The 22,616-nt window shown below is 37.3% G+C and overlaps 2 protein-coding genes across 5 annotated transcripts in view; both read right to left on the reverse strand.

Moving 5' to 3' along the window:
• The window catches only part of RABGAP1 (RAB GTPase activating protein 1), a 151,507-nt gene that overhangs the window by 59,481 nt on the left and 69,410 nt on the right, over window positions 1-22,616 (reverse strand). For all 4 annotated transcript variants that reach the window (XM_060100658.1, XM_060100657.1, XM_060100660.1 and 1 more), the window contains one exon: window positions 19,746-19,896. In XM_060100658.1, the coding sequence (XP_059956641.1) occupies window positions 19,746-19,896 (151 nt within the window). The remainder of the gene's footprint in view (window positions 1-19,745; window positions 19,897-22,616) is intronic.
• Window positions 5,230-6,279, reverse strand: GPR21 (G protein-coupled receptor 21). Its single transcript, XM_060102327.1, has one exon. The coding sequence runs from the start codon at window positions 6,277-6,279 to the stop codon at window positions 5,230-5,232; it is 1,050 nt and encodes a 349-aa protein (XP_059958310.1).

The raw sequence follows: 22,616 nt of genomic DNA on the forward strand, positions 1-22,616 counted from the left end.
TTTCCATACCCTATAGCAGTGTCATAAGCACTTCACTCTGAATACATGACCAACAGTGTGTTAAGAAAAGAAAGGAAGGGAAGATAGAGCTAGAAAAGTGGTAAAGACTGAAAGAAAAAGCAGAACCAAAGAATTAGAACCATTTCTTTCACCTAGCTATCCTATTCTATTACTCCTCCTTCATAGTGACTGATTTTTACAGCTTACCTTACCTGGATCTAGAGCCAAGATCTTACCCATGCTGTGAGAAATTGGCAGTTTGACAGCACTGCCTGAAGTTCCCTGGGCCGAGGCTACACAGTTTCCAGGAGTAAAGGTACCTAGCGTATAAAGCACACACATTCCCATCGTAGTCTCTTGGTACTAAAAAGAGATATTTATTATATAGAGTCTAGAATGGCTTTGATCAAATGAAAAACTGCTTATGGGCTTTGGACTACCCTTTGAACATCACTGCTCTATAATGACTAGAAGTAATAATAGTGACTAGAAGTAATAATTAGAAAGGCTCATTCATTAACTCCATAAAACTTACTAAAACTTCCGCTCTAAGCCAGGTCCTATGGTAGATTTGGGGGATAAAGGTATGAAGAGACATTGTCCCTGCCTTTAGAGACTTTGGAAACAAGTAAAGAGAGTAAATTAACAGTCTTATGTTGAATTTAAAGTTACTGTTATTTTGGGATTGCTAAGTAGCATGGAATAGTCACCTAGCATTGACCTTCAAAGTTCTTATGGGGGGGAGCACCACATCATTATATGCAGCTTTCTTAGATGTAAAACTATGGCAGATACAAATAACAATAATCATTTTTATTTTCAAAGCACTTTACATATTACAAAGTTCTCTTACATCCGTTATCTAGTTCATTCCTCAAAGTAACCCTGTGAAGGATGAAAGGATTATTATAAATAGAAGAAATTAAGTGCTTAGAGAAGCGACTAGCCCTTACAAAACGAGTTAATTAGTAACAGAAACCTAGATTCGCAGTTCAAAGTTCATTTTACATATCATGATTCCCTTATCATCCAAATTTTGAAGAAAAGCCAAGTGACTCATTTACAGCCACAAGAAATGTCTAGAATATTCCTTGGGTCTGCAAAATACATTAATAATATGTACATTTAATATAAAATATTTAGTAACCTGAAATGGAAAAATTATGCAAAAATCAACACAAATAATGACTTATGAAGATTTTAAAAAAAGTTTATAGTTCCATGATTTTCCCCCATCCTTAAACTTCCCCAAATTTCCTCATATAGCAAGAAATTCTGGTTTGCCAATAATTTATTTCACAAACCTTTTATGATTCAAAAACACAGTCAGTAAAATTCCTACAAAGCCATCAAAGGCAGATGTTTTAATCGAACCTGCAAAGCTGAGGCAACTCCCAGAAATCACTCTACCGTCCGAGAACTTGTAACCCTGTTGCTTCATTTTCAAGTTCAAAGAGGTGAACAGTAAATGCATTTAATAGTACAAAAATTCAAGTTTTCCCAATCCTTAAGATACTGAGACCATTATTCAAGTAAAAAGGAAAAGCCATTATAAAAGGCTCAAAAACGTATTTATCCAGCAATAAACCTTAAAGAAAACTCTTTCCAAAATGGAATTTAGGTGGGCCTCCCTGGTGGCGCAGTGGTTGAGAGTCTGCCTGCCGATGCAGGGGACACGGGTTCGTGCCCCGATCCCGGAGGATCCCACATGCCGCGGAGCGGCTGGGCCCGCGAGCCATGGCCGCGGGGCCTGTGTGTCTGGAGCCTGTGCTCCGCAACGGGAGAGGCCACAGCAGTGAGAGGCCCGCGTACAGCAAAAAAAAAAAAAAAAAAAAAAAAAAAAAACAAACAAACAAAATGGAATTTAGGGTTAAAGCTAACAGGTCCATGAAAAATTCAAATATCCATTCTGGAGAAAGGTAATTCTTTCATTAAAGTGGAGCACTTGTCCTTTTGTAATTGCTTTTCCGCTCTAAGAGGAAAACAACATACCTTCACTGAAATCATTGTATAAAAACACAACTAATTATAAATATAACAATTAGTATAGTCTTATTTTTAAATTTACTATGAAATAATTTCAACAGTCACCAAAAGCTTATGCTTCCTCTGATATCAGTCATATACTATATAAAGTTAAATGGGCTGTCTTGCCAAAGCCTAAGGTAACTGACTCTAAAAATATACTTTTTCTCATTCTGAACTAGTCAGATTGGTATTTAAATAAAACGTCATTAAATGTTGCACTAAATATGCAAGGATGAAAAGGTTACTTAAATACAAACTCTCCAAATGCATCACACAGAAACTGCCCCCAGCCACAGAAGATTGTATGATTGCATTCAGACACAACCATTCTCCCCAGCATACACACACAAGAAAAAAAAATTTTAAAGCAGTACAGACAATGAAATGTGAGAATAGAACTGATAGCTGGAAGAAATGTTAAGAGTTTATAAAGTCCAATGACTACAAGATAAACTGGAAAGACATCTGATATTAAGTATCAGCTGGGGAGGAATGCTTTATTTTTCTTTAAAGTTACTACATCTACTTAGTTTCTACTTTAGTTTTAGGCTGAGAGGTTCTAATGTAAAAAAAAAAAATTTAAAAAACCCTGTGACATCTAAATTTGGTACTAGGACAAAAATATAAAAATCTATTAACAAAAGCTCTTATTAAAAGAGTTGCTGCCTTCCAGTCATTGAAAGCTCAGCCTGATTAGCCATTTCCAGAAAATTAAACAGAGATTTCCTCAATTCCATAACCTTCCCACAAAATCTTTTCCAAAAACTTTTGTTTTCTCTAAAATGGAACCCTACTGCAAGAAAAAATTAAAAGGGCTCAGTACCCCCCCACACACAAAAAATCTACTGATTTAACATCAGTTTTCCATAAAAATTAATCTTCATGAGTCCCATATCTGAACTAAAAATTGACAAGCAAACTGTGCAAATCTGAACAGGTTACATTCTCTGATATATATGAAAAAAGGGAATTTTGTTTTCTTAGATCTGTGCCACTTAAATAAAGGGGAACTGTATACAGCTATTTTTCAGAATCTAACAGAAAAGGTTTTCTACTTCAAATGGCAACGTAACAAAGCCAGTGCTAACATAACTTGCAATTCCAATATGAGTTCTAAATTTTGAAACAACTTAGAATCAAATTTTCTAATACTAAATATAAAGAGCAAGCAAGCTTTTGGGAAGAACTCAGAATCTGAAGTTTAAATGTTTATATTCATACTTGTTCTCTTAAAATAAAAATGTTTAAGTAGAATACATTTGAGGTTAAAATCAAATCAATCTCTAAAACCTAAAATCATAAGAATGCTATCTTTTATTTTAAAAGGGGGTAGGAAGTTTTCTAATATGATGATGGAAAACCAAAGCATATCTGCCTGTTTTATAAATATCTATGTCCTTCCTTGGACTCAAAAATCCACATTTCCCTTGGTTTTCTTCCATCTTCAATCTCACTGAACACCACTGTCACATTCAGATTACAACATCTAGCCAAAGGCAGAGATCATACAAGTTCCCTGAAGACTTCCAAAACATTAAAACCAGTAGAAAAGCAGAGGAAATACTTTCATGCTTGGAGCTGCTGGGAAATCCTTCTCTCCTTTTAGAAAAATAAACCTCTCGCTCTAAACATAATTACTTTTAGGAACAAAACATTACTGTACACACAAATACACAGCACTCTCTAATAATTCTACAGATTTTGCTAGTACTTTGGCTTAAAAAAAAAAAAAAGCCTATTTAGGAAACGACCGGTATTCCAAGGATTTTTTTTTTCCAGAAAGAGAATAGCAATAGAGAGAGAATCAGAATTTCTCCTTCTCTCATTCAAATATGGATTCCTTAACGCTAACTGAAAGAATGCTTTTAGAAAGAATTAGTTACTACTTTAATAGATGATTCCATTTAACCACAAAGAGACCATCTCAATCAACCGCTCCTATTTTAAAAATGAACTAGCTAAATATACATTGTATTTTCTGACTCAGTTGCCTAGGACACCTTTCTTCCTGATATTCTAGTATTTCAGAAAGTCTCTAGATAAAAAGAGCAGAGAAGACTGAAGACACATTTCAATGTATTTTCACCATTATAAAAATGGCAGCCATCAGCCTATTATTTAATTATTTTTCAGCTTATTTAAATGCATTTTGCTGTAAAAGAGAAATCTAACTCAATTCAAATATTCTCAGTACACACATACACAAAGGCTTGGGCAAAAATACTACAACACAATCACTTTCAGTATACATATTTGTTTAGGTCTCAGTGAAGCATGGCATAAAATACAGCTTAGTTTTTCTATAAATTATATGATTTGACTGTACTTTTGCTTCATGGTTCAATGAAAAAATGTTATTATTTTTTAAAATTTATTTTTTATGATTTTTTTTTGATGTGGACCATTTTTTTAAATCTTTACTAAATTTGTTACAATATTGCTTCTTTTTCATGTTTTTTGGTTTCTTGGCAGAGAGACATGTGGGATCTTAGCTCCTCAACCAGGGACTGAGCCCACACCCCCTGCACTGGAAGGCGAAGTCTTAACCACTGAACCGCCAGGGAAGTCCCCTCAAATTTTAAATTAATGTTTAAGTTTTCACATTATTTACTGTATTGAGAATTCTCGCAAGAGAATAAGACATAAAACCTTTGACTTTCTGAATGACAGTGTGGAAACCTGCAGGGTAGTTACACTTTGACAGATGTAAAGAAAATTTTAAAACCCTGTTAATTCATCACTGTATTTTAATATTTCCTGTTAAAAGAAATCAATTGTACATGAAGCTCAAACAGCTGGAAAGAACCCAGAAAAGCAACAAGAAAATGATGACTTTAAAAAATGCTGACGCTTTTCACACCCAGGTTCAGTCATGCCAGCTGGAGAGAGGTGTTAGATATGGCTTTATTCATTTTAACTCTGAGAAATACAGTCATTTCCATGACATTATGGAAATTGGAACCAAGAGCAATTTATCTTCATGGTCCTGATTCTTCTCATTCGAAAGCATTAAAAAAAATCTTTTTTGCAAACTTAAAAGGTATTTTGGATGGATCATTTGTTAACTATTGCTTAGAGTCAAACTATTTTGTCCCATATTTCCCAGTGAACTAGAAATACAAAAAGATAAAAAGGAAACACACACACACACACACACACACACACACACACAACACACAGTGACCCAATATCTGAACCACTTCAGACATGAAATCCATTAAGGGGGCCTTTGCTCCTAACTGTGTAAGGGTCTTTAGCTATCATCTGACTTGCACAAGAAGTACACATGGCCCCTGAGAGGCGCTTTAGTCCCCTTTGGAAGACACTGTTGGAAAGACTGTAAATGACACAGTTGCAGAAACTATTACTAATAGCAAGCCAGGTGGTCAAGAAGGATGCGAAGCGGTTGCTGTGGCCAGTGGAGCTCTCCAGTAAGAAGTAGATGATGTATGGCAACCAGAGGATGTAAAATACACTAGTAATTCGGAACAGGACCATGGCATAGCGCTTATCAGGACAGGCCTGCACCTCCCCAGTCTCCCCACTCTGGCTGCTGAAGCGGGCTTGCCTTTCGCTGATTTCCTTTGTGTGCTGTTGGCAGATGCGGAAGATGTTGAAATAGGTGAAGCACACAATGAGGGCTGCTGGGGCATATAACATCATCACGATGAACAGGGTGAAGTAGGGGTCGGTGTGCCAGGACTCCGCACACCACTGAAACACGTCTCCATGATATCCAGGTTTGCCCCAGTGGAAAAAGGAAGGCAGGAAGACCAGGGTGGAGTATAGCCAAATCAGGAAAATACACAGACGCAGTCTCCAGGGTGTAACCAGGGTATTATAGGTTAGAGGCTTAGTGATGGCAATATATCTATCGATGCTGATACAGGCCAGAGAGGCCATGGAGACACTCTTCAGAACTGATACTACAAAACCAAATACCTGGCAAGTCAAGGACTCCTCTACTGGAAGCGGGTAGTGGAGGAGTGATAAAGAAGGGACCAGGCAGCTTACCCCAACCAAGAGGTCAGCATATGCCATAGTCTGGATAAAATAACTTGTAGTATGGTGGTTCAACAAAGGTGCACAATGAAATACAAAAATCACAATAATGTTGCCAGAAATAATCAACACAGTTAGAAAGACAATAATCAATACTTCCAAAAGGCAAAAATTGACAGTTTCCAAATAGCCAAATGCCAAGAGGCAAAAAGGGTGGCTGCTCTGATTACCATCCAAGGTAGAGTTCATCTTGAGCTCAGGAGTGATCTCTCACTTCATGCTGCCGCTTGGCTGCTGCCAACAGTTCAAAGGAGCAGCTGCTGTCATTGCGGTCAGCTCTGTGTGTCTGTAATAATGCCCGAGGAGCCTTAGTCCCCAAGCTCCCGATGCTGCTGCTCTGGTGCATTGCCTGCAGTGCAATTCCCCTTTAAATCCTTCTTGGAATAGGGAGAACCAGCAGCAGTTGTCTGGCCAGTCCGAGATGCGGCCATAGTACCAGGTTTACCATACACATAGCACCAGGGGAGTAAGGCAAACTCTGGGTACAATGTCTTCAGGCCAATGAGGGCAGGGGGTAGGGGCAGAAGGGAAGGGAGGAAGATTAGGACTTCAGCAGGAGTTGTAATGAGTCTCCTCTGAACAGCTGATAGAAGAAAAGGAAAGAGTGTTTTACATTTTGCATCCAATGCCCTAATCAAGAACCTGGCTAGCTCGAGCTGGTATCACCCCTCCCACTCTATCCCACCCCACCCGGTACAACTATTCACGGCTACCCTCAGTAGCACCCCACATAACTGGTCCTTACTCTACAGAGGAGGCACAGCAACAGCAAGCTTTCATGATCAACATAAAACAAAATCAATCGCAAGTCAGATCAATCTAACCCCATTTCCTTTCATTTGAGCTTTTCGGGGGAGAAGAGGAATCTGCTTACAGAATTTAATTACCATGAATAAAATTAGGCAAGATAACTTATTTTCTTCATTGATTCCAATGTAATATTTTGCCTCTTAGAAAACATTTCAACAGCATTGACCTGTCTAGCTCAATTTCAGAGTATTACCTGTAATTCAGCATGCTGCGATCCAAACAAAAGCCACAGAACACCTTAACAGAAAGCCTTGCAAAGCAGGAATGTGCCTCAGCCCCGTTTACTGCAGAAATGAGACACAGAGGGAGGGGATAAAGGAGTAGGAGGGGAAATAGGGAGAAGAGGGGCTTGGGAAAAGGAAGAGGCGGGGGAGGGGAAAGAAAACGCCTGTGCGCGCACACACTCCGGCATCTTTAGCAGCTCATTAGAATTCATTGCCAGAGAGGTGCTCCCTGATTTCCAGACTGCACAGTGGGGGAATAACTTAATATGCCTGCAGGGCAGTGTTTGAAGGCTGTTTCCTCGTCTGTCTGGAATCCCCCTCTTAGTAGATGGAGCAGAATTTAGACTGCTTGTAAGGAGAAGAGGTAGTAACCAGGACAGACAGAAAGCCAGGAATTAAATTGAAACACACTGCCAGAGGGGTAACGGTGAGAGGAAATTCCTATTTTCTTGTAGCATTTCCCATAGAACAAAGAGCAATGTTAAAGAATGAAAGTGTGTTAACAGTGCATGACAACTGAGGAATCATAATTCAGCACAAGAAGTTCTAGCTAGAAGGCTACATATTTAGCATTAATTTTCTCTCATGATTCACTAAATATGGATCTATTTTAAGAAACATGACCAAAATAACAAACTTAAAAATTAGGTTTTCAAGAGAAAAAATAAAGAAAATCCCATCTACTCTGAATATTGCAGAAATAGCACACACAAAGAGGAATTACATTGTTCCTGTATTCGACACTATCCTATGGTTTTGAGATGCCATTACTTGTTTCTAGTTTGCTGAGAAGTGGTACACAAATATACAAACAAAAGATGGACAAGAAAATGCACCCACTTCCACCCAGGTTTGAAAATTGCAGGAAGTTTCATGGTACAAACTAGCTTTGTATCTTAGAATATACAATCTTGTTTGTGCTTACTTAACACAAGGCAAATTGGGATTTTATTGTGGCTCTTCAGGTGATGTCATAAGTGATGACAATTTTCAGCTAATTGGGAGTGTAAAATTATGACAATTTTTAATTAATTAGAAATGTGTATTTTTAGTACCTTTTCCTCCAGGTATCTTTGGTCTCTCAATTCATCCTTCAAAGTAAAGTTTCACATAACTCAGTAGAGTAAAATAAACAAATGTTGACATTTGTAAACATTCCAGAAGGTCTGCACACCTGGATGGAGATATGTTACGTGATCCAACTTTCATTTTTTATCTGTTTCACACACATGCTTTCTCATTGCAGGCAACGGTCACTCAATTACATTTTAAGATCTGAAGCGCTGTGCTTACTACACGAAGGCAAGGAACTCAAAAAAACCTACTGAACATAAGCTTGATAGCTGTAATTGACAGGTCTTACTGGAAAAGATGGCAAAGTGTGGCACAGCAAAAAGACCCATGGCACTGAACACCCATCTGGCTCAAATCCTTGCTTCCTTGCTCTAATATTACTTAGCCTCTCTTAGCCTCAGTTTCATCATCTGTAAAATGAGGATCACACTCCTTATTTCATGACGTTGGTGAGAAATAAAGCAGATAATGTATACAAAAGGCTTACCAATACTTAGTACAGAGGGGGTATATAACTTTACTTTCTTCTCACACAACCTCAAACAGCCTTCCTAAATAGTCTGTGTTTTCCCACCAGTCCTATTGCATTGCTTGAGGCTGGGGCTCTTCTGAATCCTAAGTGCCCTCTCTTACTGTGACTGCCCAGTTCTAAGGGCAATAACAACAGTTATTTTGATACTTTGCTGCCCTGCATTCCTCAAATACATTGAGGCTATACATATGTAAGGCAAGAAGGAAAGATGATATGGCACTAATTATTCCCACTAGACAAATAATTTCTCTGCCTATGTCTCAAAACCTGACTTCACTCCTGAGTTCCCCTTTCCTTCTACAATTTGCCTGCTAGTCACACATCTTCTACCTGGATGTCCTACAGAGACTTCAACCACAGCTTGACCAAAATTAAATACATTTTTTCCCACCAAATAAGACTCTTTTACTTCTTTTCTCACATTTTCCCAGGCACTCAGTTATGAACTCAGAAATCATCTTGACCACTCTCTCCCTTAATATACCATTCTTAGTTACCACATCTTATGAATCTATTTCTATAATGGCTCTCAAATTCATTTCCTCCTTTTAGTTTTTAATACTTTAGGCTATCATTAAATATTGTCTGGACTTCTAGTCTTGTTCATTTTTCTAATCTATTCATTTCTGCCTCGTTAAAATATCCAGTAGCACACGCTTCATTATGGTTATTATGAACTCCATTATTCAAGAAGACTCAATGGCTCCTACTGCCTTTCCAGTCTGATCTCACTATACCGAAACCCCCAAATACCTTGCCCACCAGCCAAACCAGGTTACTCAATATTCTATACATTTGACATAGACTTTATTTTTGAACTTCCATGTTTTGAGTGCTTAATAAATATTGAATCTGAGAGTTATATTTCAATAAATGGAAAAACCATTCACCAAAGTCAAGAGTCCAGGCTTTTTTAACTACTTGTAAATTTGGGCATGTAACTTATTCTTATTCCATCTCAGGTTTCTCATGTATGAAACTAGACAGTTACAACGATAAAAACAGGTATTACATTAACTGATAATTTTAAAGAATTAAAAATGTGGGCCTCCCTGGTGGCGCAGTGGTTGAGAGTCCGCCTGCCGATGCAGGGGATACGGGTTCGTGCCCCGGTCTGGGAGGATCCCATATGCCGCGGAGCGGCTGGGCCCGTGAGCCATGGCCGCTGGGCCTGCGCATCCGGAGCCTGTGCTCCGCAACGGGAGAGGCCACAACAGTGAGAGGCCCGCATAACGCAAAAAGGGAAAAAAAAAAAAAAAAAAAAAAAGAATTAAAAATGTTATAAAAATGCAACGAAAACCACAAACTGTTACAATACCATTAGTCCAATAGTAGTTCTTTCCATTTTGTTTCTATTTTAGTAAAACCACTGTAGGAGCTATAATCAAAATATTCATACTAGGAGTTAAAAGAAAATAATCAGTCAAAAGTTAAATGTTTTGTTTTGGATTAAAGGACACCATTTTCTCCATAGGAGACAAATTACTAATGACAAGGGGAAGCAATAAATCTATGTCCTCACAAAAATCTATACATACATTTCCCTTTTAAAATAATGCAGTCACATGATTTTTTTTAAATAAAAGAGTATTTCTGTATATATGACTGGAAGAAAATACATTAAAAATCAATTCTACTTTTCACTGGATAGTGGGATTACAAGTGATTTTTAATTTCTTCTTTATGGTTTTCTATGTTTTGTGAATTTGCTAATTTCTATGTGCTATTTATACAATCAGGTTAAAAAAAAAAAAAGCCTAAGTAATATATAACATGTCCCTTTTGGTAAAGCTAACAAAAAACCTGGCCATATGATGCCCTCCCAGAGCCACACTGAATAGATGATGCCAGGTTAGGTCACCTACTGCATGGTGCTCAGTTCCACTTGTCCTTACGCCATCACTGCAACATTCCTTCAGATGGCCTTGGTACTCAATTTAATTCAAAATAGACACCTACAGCCCCAGTTAAAAATTTTTACAGAATGAGAATAGGTGAACCATGTGAAATTGTTAATATTTAACCATTTCATTTCTGGTTAAATATTTTCTAATCTACAAAAATGGCAACTTCTATATGACTCAACCTAACACTAAAAAATTAAAATAACCAAATCACAGAACTAAAAATGAAAAATGGCAGAAAGAGAAAGGAAACACCAAGCGAAAAAGAGAAAAGATTGTTCAAATTACATTTATTCTTCTCCCAGCCTCCTCAGCAGTTTATCTACTCTAGATGGAAAAGGATCAATCTCAGTGCTTCAAATTCGTAAGATTCACTTCTGGGCATTATCTATCACTTATTATTTAGTAAAAATGAGCTTTAAATGTTGATTTATTTAATTAACATATTATTTTAGTTCAGCTGATGTGGGTGTATTTATATTGATGTCATTCCAAACCCAATTTAATTCCTCCCTCTCCCTCATCTCGCACATTCATTCAATCACCAAGTGCCAAGGATTCTACCTCTGAAATTTCTCTCAAGAAGTTATCTCTTTCTCTATCCCTTCTGCCACGAAAACAAACCAAGTGACAATTATCTCTTGCATGAATTACTAACAGGTTTTGCTGCAATTAATCTTACTCCATTCTAACTCAATGATAATATAAATAATAACAATAACTAAGCGGTTAATTTATACTTACCAGGGGCTATGCATTGTACTAAGTGTTTTCATGCATTATCTAAGTTATTCTAACAACTCTACAAATAAGATACTATTATTATCCCATTTTACACATAGGAAACAAAAGGTTTAATGCTAAATTGCCCAATGTCAACGGCCTGAATACAAAACTAGGATTTGAATCAAGACAATCTACCTTTAGATGGACACACTAAATCACTTTGCATACTGCCTTCCAAACCTGAATATATGATTTGCCTACTTAAAATGACTTCCTATTGCCTGAGATATTAAATATGCCTTATTTAAGCTTTCTAAGATCTGGCTCCTACCTACCTTCTCTGGCTTTACCTACTTTCACACTCTGAAATTGCCAAGCTCTTTATCACCCTTGAGAACATGCTTTTCCCCTTGACTTTTAACACCACACATGCCATGCACACATGCACCACTATCCTACCACCACAATCCCCCTCCTTGGATAATTCTGAACAAGAGAACTTTTTGAACCCTTAGATGAGAAGTCCTTGTCATTTGCTGCACAACAATATGTATCTTCTTTTCTATAACCCTCATGCAACTTTATTCCAAATGGTTAGTTAATGGCCTATTTCCCTCATTAGACTGTAGATTCCCCCAAACCTGAGAACAGGTATATTTTATTCATGGGCATATCCATAAGACCTTAACACACGGCTGGCACAAAGCAGGCTTTCAAAGGTATTTCTCATTGACTAAACAACAAATGCCTAATAAAACAACAGGCATTTGTTTTTGGATGGGAAGACCTTTCAAGTAAAATCCTAGTATGGTAACAGCTTAATTCACCCATAATTATTAGGTTGATGCATGTGAAATTGCCTATTTGCAAATCAAACATTGTCAGATATCAGCAATTTTAATATGACCAAACCTAATTATGTTTTTATAGTCTTATAATTCAGAAAGAACTTGAAAACTGCCTGGACAGATATGACTTACAGAAACTCATCGGATGGTAAATGAATTTACAAAGATGGGATATAGGGACTTAAAAATTATTTTCACAAATAACAATTTAAAGGAATAGTATCTCAGTCCATTAGGAATGCTATAACAAAAATACCATAGACTGAATTGCCTATAAAGAACAAATTTATTTCTCATAGTTCCGGAGACTGGGAAGCCCAAGATCAAGGTGTTGGCAATTCGGTGTCTGGTGAGAATCCACAGTCATCTTACACTGTGTCCTCACATGGCAGAAGGGGCAAGGGAGCTTTCTATGGTCTTTTTTTATAAGGATACTAAACCCATTCATGAGGGCTCTACCCTCTTGAGAGGCCCCTTGAATCTTGACTCTCCTCTCAAAGGCCCCACCTCCAAACACCATCACATTGTTGGGGGTGGGGGTGGTGTTAGGGTTTCAACATATGAATTTTGGGGAGACAAGAACATTCAGTCTATATGGCAACTGCTATAGGGAGCAGACAATAAAGTTCCAAAAGTCCACTGGCAATCTGTTTTCTTACAGAATCAGATAGCAAGAGTACTGAGTTGGAACCAGTAGAATCACAGGCTATTTTGGGGGCAGGACTCAAACATTCCATTTCATTTTTCCAGAATGTTAAAGCTTAAAGGAAACTTAAAGGAAGCTCAACCATTTACTTCAGCAACCTCATTTCACCAGAGAAAAGCAAATAGTCAGAACCTCATCTGAGTTCACGTAAGCCAGTGGCAGAGCTGAAACTAGTACCCAGACACTTCCTAACTTCATGGCCAGTGCTCTTTTTGCTAACTTGATCCTCTTTTTGTTTAGTATCCACAGGAGGTTCTTATGATTAAATATTACTGAATCCTTGACTATTACCAAATCGACCAGGAAGAGATTTTTAATTAAAACAAAACAATCTGCATAATAATGAAGTTATAATTAGATATTTAAATTATTTTTCCAGACTGGTAAAATGTGGCTGGGCCTCCAGGGCTTCCCTTGGGCAATCAGAAATGTAAATATCGATTATTTGGCTCTGGATAAAAACTTGAAATTCATGGCAAAAGACTGTTACCACTGAGGTTTGCCACTAAAATCAATAGCAAAAACAATGCAAATAGGTTTCAGAAAACACGAGGCTGACTGGATGGAAGGAAAGAGAAACATCAGAACACGCTGCTATTTCATTATTCTTTTGTTTATTAAAAGAATCTGTTAAGGAAGCCATTCTGATGTAAATTTTTGGTACTAAGCAAAATAAATAGTCACTGATATAAAAGGTGAAAAATAACCAAAAGAAAGAAGGACCAGAGGATGATTCTGGAAGCTGGAGACCAGAAAGCACCCTCTTTTCCCTCCATTCTCAACTCCAATTTATTTGATTTACCAGACCCAAATAGCTATAGGTCTTACAGCTGAGAGTAAGACAGCCCGTAGGAGTCCCTGTGGATTACTTAGGGTTTCTTTCCCCTGTGCCTGACAAGTTCTAACTAGAGACTAGGGTTGAGGAACCCTCTGTCAAAGACCAGAAAGAACAGAAAACTAAAAATCCAGGAGTATTTGGTCTGCAGAAATTTACTCCATGAAGCCAAGGGTAGGTCAATATCAAGAAGTCTATCATATGTTGATAACGTATCTACTCCATCAACAAGTTAAAGAAAATCATATTCACTATTAAGTGCTGAAAAAGTCCTTCATAAAATTTCAGTAGACATTCCTAATAAAAAAAATCAAAGCCTGAGATAGAATAAAATCATTTAAATAAAATAAAAAGTATTACCAAAAAAACCCCACAATTGAATAGCATGCTTTCCAGAAGTCTGAAAAACTAAGACCATTTTAATTAAAATCAGGAACTGAATAGGGATGCTAGTTATCACCATCATTAAACACTGTCTTAAAGCTTCTATCAAATATAAAAACAAGAAAATTTAGTAGCCTGCATAAACAGTGAAAAAAGAAGTGAAACTGTTTTTGCTGCTGATATTATCATACACCTGAAAATCTTAAAAGATGCTAGTATAAAATTAGGAGGATTAATCAAAATATCAAGAGGTAGATAGATGGAGAATTAGAAAAAATTAATATCTATTCTCTGTTGTAGCAATTAGCTACTTAGAAATGGAAATCAGAAAAAAAAATATTCCATCTGCTATAGCGAGAACAATCTAAGATAATTCTTAGTAATAAATTTAACAAAAGAGGAACAAGACATATATGAAGGCAACTCTGAAGTCTTTAACGGACGTAAGACCTTGACAAGTAGAAAGGCATACCATATTCTCAGATGTAAAGATATTATAACAATGTATCTTATAACCTAAATTAATATGTAAATTAAATGTAATTCAAACTAGAATCCTTATATAAGCTTTCAGGATAATGGTGAGACTGGAGAAAATGACTTTAAAGTTTATATGGAAGATTAAATATGCAAAAATAGATAAGAAAAATATGAAACAGGAAACAGTGAAAAAAAAAAGACTTGCTTTACCGGATATTAGAACATAACTCAAAGCCAAAACAGTACTGGTACAGGAATACACAAAAATAAATAAATAGAACAAGCTAGAAATCAATCCCAGCATATATGAGAATTTAAGACATAACAAAGATGGCAGTTCTACTCAGTAGGAAAATAGAAGTAGCACAACTGGTTATCCATCTGGGAGAAAGTAAAATTGGACTGCTATCATATGCCATGTACAAAAATAAATTCCAGATGGATTAAAGATGTAAAAATATAACACGTACAATAAAAATCTCACAAGGAAACGTTGGAAAGTATATTTACAAAATCTAGAGGTAGGAGAGACCTTAACCAAGATGCAATTTTCTACATAAAAATTGAAAGTGTTTCATATGGCGTGAAACCATAAAGTTAATATAAATCTAAAATTCTAGAAAGATATTTATAATGAAGCTACAAAGAATATAATTATATAAAGTACTGAGAAACTGACATCTTAAAGTTAACAGAAAAATATACAAAGAATATAAAGAGATAATTCATGGAAGAGCAAATCGCTCAAATTTATTTGTAGTCAGGGAATTGCAAACTAAAGACATACTGGCATTACTTACAACCACCGACAGCAAAAATTACAGTGATAACTAATACTGTTTGGGATATGTGTTAATAGGTACGTTCCTACATTGCTGGTGGAACTGTGAACTGTCATAGCCTTTCAGAGAGGCAATCTGGACATAAGTAAATTAAATACAAAAATTAAATAACAAGTTTAAAAAACATATTACCCTTTGATCCAACAATCACACTACTGAGACTATTCAATAAAAGTCAAAGATTTAGAACATGTGTAAGGTTGTTTAGTAAACACTATTTAGAGACTAAAAACTGGAAACAAAATAAATGCCTACCAACAGAAGAAAAACTGAATAAAAGACTGCACTGTCTTAGTCTGCCTGGGTTTCTATAACAAAACACCATAGACTGGATGGCTTATAAACAGCAGAATGTTATTGCTCACAATTCTGGAGGCTAGAAGTCTAAGATCAGAGTGCCACACAGTTGGGCTCTGGTGAAGGCCACCTTCTGGGCTGCACAGTGCCGACTTCTAGTTGTATCCTCACATGGTGCAAGGTGGGGAGGGATCTTTCCCGAGACTCTTTTATAATGGTGCTAACCCAAGCATGAGGGCTCTGCCCTCATGGCCTAATCACCTCCCAAAGGCCCTGCTTCATTACTATGTCCTTGGTATAGTGGTTAGGTTTCAACATGAATTTTAAGGGACACATTCAGACCATAGCACCTGGTATCAATATACACAAGAATGTTCACAGCAGCTTTATAAAAGCTAAAACAGGGAGAAATAAAAAAAGCCATAAACATCTATAATAGCAGAACAGATTTTTTAAGTGTGATTTATTCATACAATGGAATATTCTCAGCAATTAAAAAAATGAAAACAAATAAAAAACTACTGATACACTCCCAAAATGGATGAGCAAAAGAAGTCAAATACAAGTGAGTACATGCTGCATGACTGTATGATTGTAAATGAAGTTCAAGAACAATCAAAACTAATCTAGGGGGCTTCCCTGGTGGCGCAGTGGTTGAGGGTTCGCCTGCCGATGCAGGGGACACGGGTTCGTGCCCCGGTCCGGGAAGATCCCACATGCCACGGAGCGGCTGGGCCCGTGAGCCATGGCCACTGAGCCTGTGCGTCCGGAGCCTGTGCTCGGCAGTGGGAGAGGCCACAACAGTGCGGGGCCCGCGTACCGAAAAAAAAAAAAAAAAAACTAATCTAGGGAAAGAGAAGTCAGAATACAGTAAGTCCCCTACATATGAACCAGTTCTGTTCCGAGAGCGCTTTCGTAAGTCCAATCTGTTTCCAAGTCCAAGAAAGTTAGCCTAGGTACCCAACTAACACAATTGGCTATATAGTACTGTACTGTAATAGGTTTATAATACTTTTCACACAAACAATACATAAAAATACAAATAAAAACAAAAAATAAAGAAAACATTTTAAACCTTATAGTACAGTACCTTGAAAAGTACAGTAGTACCAGCTACATCACCACTGCTCTCATGCTGGCTTCTGGACATCCTGGTCTTGAAATAAAGATTCTGTACTACTGTACTCTATACAGGACTGTACAGTAAAGAACACAAAAGCACAACCACTTGTACACGATGCACCACGTGACAATGTACGCCAGATATGTGAACAAACTTACATGATTGGACATGCAAACGTGTTTGCATCTTTGAAAGTTCACAACTTGAAGGTTCGTATGTAGGGGACTTACCGTAATGGTTTTTCAGGGGTGGCGTAGGAGTGCTTATGACTAGAAAGGGACAATAATAACTTTTTGGGGTGATGGATATATTCTTCCTTTTGGTAATGATCAGAGCAGTGTATTCATATGTAATGGAGCCGTACACTTTAAAGTTGTGTATTTTAGCCTATGTAAATTACAGCTTGCTGTAAAAATAAATTAAAAAAATTTTAAAGTAGTTTCTCCTCTCAAAAAAATTCAGAACAAATTTTTAAAATGTCAATTACAATAATATCTACCAGGTTCCTATTCGAGAAACAGATATCACCATTTTCATGGAACCAGAAATATAGAGTACTTCATGTCTTTTTTTTTTTTTTTTTTTTTTTTTTTGTGGTACGCGGGCCTCTCACTGTTGTGGCCTCTCCCGCTGCGGAGCACAGGCTCCGGACGCGCAGGCTCAGGGGCCATGGCTCACGGGCCCAGCCGCTCCACGGCATGTGGGATCTTCCCAGACCGGGGCACAAACCCGCATCCCCTGCATCGGCAGGCGGACTCCCAACCACTGCGCCACCGGGGAAGCCCAGATACTTCATGTCTTTAAATTACCTCTATGAGTAGCCACACCACAAATATTTAAGAAATAATTTTTGGCCAAACATTTCAAAGGACTTCAAAATGTTATAATTACACATCCAAAATAGGATTTGCCAATAAAAGAAAAAAATCAACTAAGTGTACTTTTGCTAGCCATACATGTTGCATAACCTTGTTCTTCCATGTCTCCAATGATACTATGAGTACAACGCTCTGCCATTCTTCCATGCCTGGGGAGGTCTTTTCTGGAACCCATCTTAAACATCATATTCCTGATAAAGACTCTCCTATTCCCCCAGGCTGAATTAATCACCCCTTTTGATGGTTCCCACTGTGCTTTTCCAGACTATCACATGATTTATGTTAATTGCTTTTGTGTTTGACCTCCTAGCTCCAGCACTGTGGTTGTAATAGGCACTCAATACAGCTGATTAAACAATAACAGCAACATAATGAAGGGAAACAGAATATTAGTTCCTGAGGGAAAATACATCTGTCTGGAAACAAGATGATGAATAGAAACACTAATATTTTGAGCAAATAATAGTCATTTTTCTCAACTTAGAGGGTGGGATAGGGAGGGTGGGAGGGAGATGCAAGAGGGAGGAGATATGGGGATATATGTATATGTATAGCTGATTCACTGTTATAAAGCAGAAACTAACACACCATTGTAAAGCAATTATACTCTAATAAAGGTGTTTAAAAAAAGTCATATTTCTGCTGAGGAAAGATCTGATTTCATGTTCAAATGTTGTCCTTACCTATAAGGTTTTTTTTTTCTTAATTATAGTTTTATAGAGATACTATTCACCTCATAAGGTTTTAATATATTTTTAAAAGAAGTCCCACCTTTTGTCACATTGAAAAATTCTCATTTATTACTGGGGGTTCTGAGAAATTCATTCATAATTCAGGTTTGGGATTTGCATATCATTGGAGAAACTGCTTCCTAAAGATAAAAGCTTGAAGAATTTTAGAAAACAAAAACAAAACTTATAACCAGTGCCATGGGTCCTGCAAAAGGCACAAAGCACAGCCTGACCTTGCAAAAAATTAGTTTAAATTCTTGTATACTTGTACAAGGAAAAATTTCGTTGTTTCACTTGCAAAACCTTGAGCATTCATGAACTTGAGAAGGGGATACTATAAAAAACAGAATTCTTCACTTTAGAGGAATGAACTAAAAGGGAATATGGTTTAAGATAAAAGAACCATGTTCTTCCAATTGTAAAAACTAGGACTAGGCCTTATCTACAAAGAGCACATTTCTTTGAAGTGTGAAAGGGATTAAAATAAACAAAAGAGGGCTTCCCTGGTGGCGTAGTGGTTCAGAGTCCACCTGCCGATGCAGGGGACACGGGTTCGTGCCCCGGTCCGGGAAGATCCCACATGCCGCAGAGCAGCTGGGCCCGTGAGCCGTGGCCGCTGGGCCTGCGCGTCCGGAGCCTGTGCTCCACAGCGGGAGAGGCCACAACAGTGAGAGGCCCGCGTACCACAAAAAATAAATAAATACATAAACAAACAAACAAAGGAAAGTTTTTACACATGGCACAGCACAACTGACCTAAGAATGAAATTATGGTCAAAAGAGATTCAGATACAGGGTAGAGGCCATCTTTTGCCTCTGAGGTGCAAAGGAAGGAAGAAAACCTATGCCTTCTCCTCTGTGCCAACACTAGAAATAACTCTGGGACAGAAGTATCCAAGTTCTACTCTTACATCAGATAAAGGAATTATATAAAATTCTTAGAAATCAAATAGCCAAGGGCCTCCCTGGTGGCGCAGTGGTTGAGAGTCCGCCTGCCGATGCAGGGGATACGGGTTCGTGCCCCGGTCTGGGAGGATCCCATATGCCGCGGAGCGGCTGGGCCCGTGAGCCATGGCCGCTGGGCCTGCGCATCCGGAGCCTGTGCTCCGCAACGGGAGAGGCCACAACAGTGAGAGGCCCGCATACCGCAAAAAGAGAAAAAAAAAAAAAAAAAAAAAAAAAGAAATCAAATAGCCACAATGATCTTTTTATAATAAATTTCTAAAAGAACTAATGCTGAAGCTGAATTATCATCCCCTTACCTTTGTGATGAGAATTCGGTATTTTTCTACCAGGTGGTCATTGTTGTGACAACCTGCTAGCAGCTGCCAGACTTCTCCTCGAAGAGCTTCAGGAACACCGCTTCTTACTAAGGATGACAACTGCTTTGGCCTCACACTTAAGTTAAGATGCCTAAAAATAAATACATAATCCATAAGTGCATAAAAGACAGCTTCTCTAAAAGAGTGTTATTTTTATGAAAGCTAAACTAAATGATATACAAAGACTTAATAAAGGTAATATATTAAAAAAAAGTCATTGGACTAGATGGAGCCAGTATAACTGTAAAAGATTGAGTGGAGGAAAGAATTCTGAAGTCAGACTGCTTCTTAAAGTATCTTTAAATTATTACTCTACTTTTTTTTTTTTGATAAAAAGCAAAACTGGAAAGCACAGCTTTATGGTTGTAGTTTGTATAAGAAAAACAAAGCAAAATTCCAATCATCTGACACATAGCCAAAGGTAAGAGCTCGACTCTGCATCAAAATTGATAAGTGAACTGTGTATTTTTATGTTTTACATTTAAATATACATTTGTTCCAAGTGAGAATAAATATAAAGATATATGATTTCAGCAGTTTTTATGACACCTTACTTCCAGTAACTTTTTTGAATAACTATGGTGGATAAGAAAGTTTCTACTGTACTATTATAACATCAAAACAAGTCATTAAAGTCTCTGAGCTTCATTGATCTCATCTACAAAATGGGGGAAATAAAACAACTTTTTTGGGGGGCCGTGCTGTGCAGCATGTGGGATCTCAGCTCCAAGACCAGGGATCCAACCCATGTCCCCACTGCAGTGGAAGCACAGAGTCCTAACCACTGGACTGCCAGGGAATTCCCTAAAATACTTTTTCTGGGGGGAAATAAAACATCTTAAGGGACTTCCCAGTTGGCGCAGTGGTTAAGACTCTGAGCTCCCAATGCAGAGGGCCAAGGTTCGGTCACTAGTCAGGGAACTAGGTCCCACATGCATGCCACAACTAAGAGTTCGCATGCCACAACTAAGGAGCCCGAGAGCTGCAATTAAGAAGCGGTACAATGAAATAAATAATAAATAAAGGAAACACAGCATTAAATTATAAAAAAAAAACTTGAAATGTTGGTATTAGTTTACAAAGTGCTTTTGCATATAATTTTATTTGCTGCTTACAACAACCATCTGAGGTATGTGGTAGTATCTCCAGTTCTACAGATGCAGAAAGAAGTTCAGGGAAGTTGGTTACAAGACTGAGGTAGCCTCAAACTCTAAGACCAATGAATGCGCTCTATGTTACGTCATAGCTGCTTTGTGACTTGAAAGCCACCATTACTGACGCATAAAGCAGGATCCTGACACAGAGGAATTCCTGTGACTATCAGATTTAAACAGAAGTTACTGGTACAAAATGACCACTATCAAAATACAAAAAGGTCTGAGACTTTTCTCAAAATTCTCCCAGAATACTAGCACAGTAATGCACAGTACATTTAAAAATGGTTAATTCTGTGACGCTAGCACCCTAGTATAAGAGCTATAGATAGTTCAGTATAGTTTGGGCTTTGCTTAGAAAAAAAAAAAACTACATAAAAGTTGAACAGGTGGGAGCAGAAAGGACAAAAGTAGTCCTATTACCTAATTCAAGGATTGGTACACTTTGGCCTGTGGGACAAATCTGGCTCACCATGTGTTTCTGTAAATCAACTCTTATTGAAACAGCCATTTTTATTTCTTTATGTACTGTCTATGGCTGCTTTCACACTGCAACAGCAGAGTTGAGTCGCTGCAACAGAGACTATTGACCACAAAGCCTAAAACATTTATACTTGGCTCTTTACAAAAAAAATAAACCTAACCCTAGGATTATTTGATAACCCTAGCTTGATTTATACTGATGAAATTATTTTCAGAATAATTTTATGTCACTTATAATAATAACTAGCTAACTCAACATACTATTTTATTACTGACATTAGTTCTCTTATTGACTAAAATTCATATCAAAATGAACTTGGAGAATTAGAGCGCAAAGGTATATTTGTTACAATTACTGCCACTAAAATCTAATGTAGAGTTAAATAAACCAGCTTTGGGATCAGACTTGACTGTGTTAAAAATTCTGGGTGCTGTTTACTAACTAGAATTGCTGACTTAATCTCTAAGCCAGTTTCCTCATCTATAAAAATGGATACTATTTTATAAGGTTGTTATAGTTGAAACAGAGAACATAACTTAGCACAGCACCGGATACATGATAAATCTATTACTTCTTACTATGATTACTACCATTACAACATCTATTATTTTTAATCTAGAATAATCCTGAGTGGTGGTTCTACAGACTTGTATTTTGTAAATGAAGAAACAGACTCAAAAGAGTTAAGTGACCTGCCCAACATCATACAGCTTAGAAATAGGAGAGGTAGGATTTGAAGCCAGGTCTACCAGGCTCTAAAACTCCATGATATTGTGATGGTTCCTATTACAGTACACATATAATAATGATGAAAAAAATAATGAAAAAATGAATTGAAGAAGAGAAACTGTATTATTATCTCTAAAGACATGACTGAAACCAGCAAAAACAGTTTTAAACACCCTGAAAGACAGTTGAGACAGATGGAAACTTAGTTAATATATTTGAAGAAGATAAGGGTATCATTTAATCAAATGAATAACAAAATGAATAAACAAAGCAAATTCCAAGCAATTGTATAAAATGCTGGTGAGTTCATTTTATAAAACCTAGATGCTATATATAAATAATTTAAAATACGCTATTATATAACCATGTCAAGACTCAATTACATTTCTATTTTAGAGCAGAAACCTTTTTATACAGATGAAATTCCTGCCAGCAGCAGTCCAA

The sequence above is a fragment of the Mesoplodon densirostris genome, chromosome 6 (assembly GCF_025265405.1).
Source record: "Mesoplodon densirostris isolate mMesDen1 chromosome 6, mMesDen1 primary haplotype, whole genome shotgun sequence".
NCBI classification, from domain to species: Eukaryota; Metazoa; Chordata; class Mammalia; order Artiodactyla; family Ziphiidae; genus Mesoplodon; species Mesoplodon densirostris.

What these genes read in the sequence shown, in the direction of transcription:
- GPR21 (XM_060102327.1), bottom strand. Translation starts at nt 6,279, where the DNA reads ATGAACTCTACCTTGGATGGTAATCAGAGCAGCCACCCTTTTTGCCTC.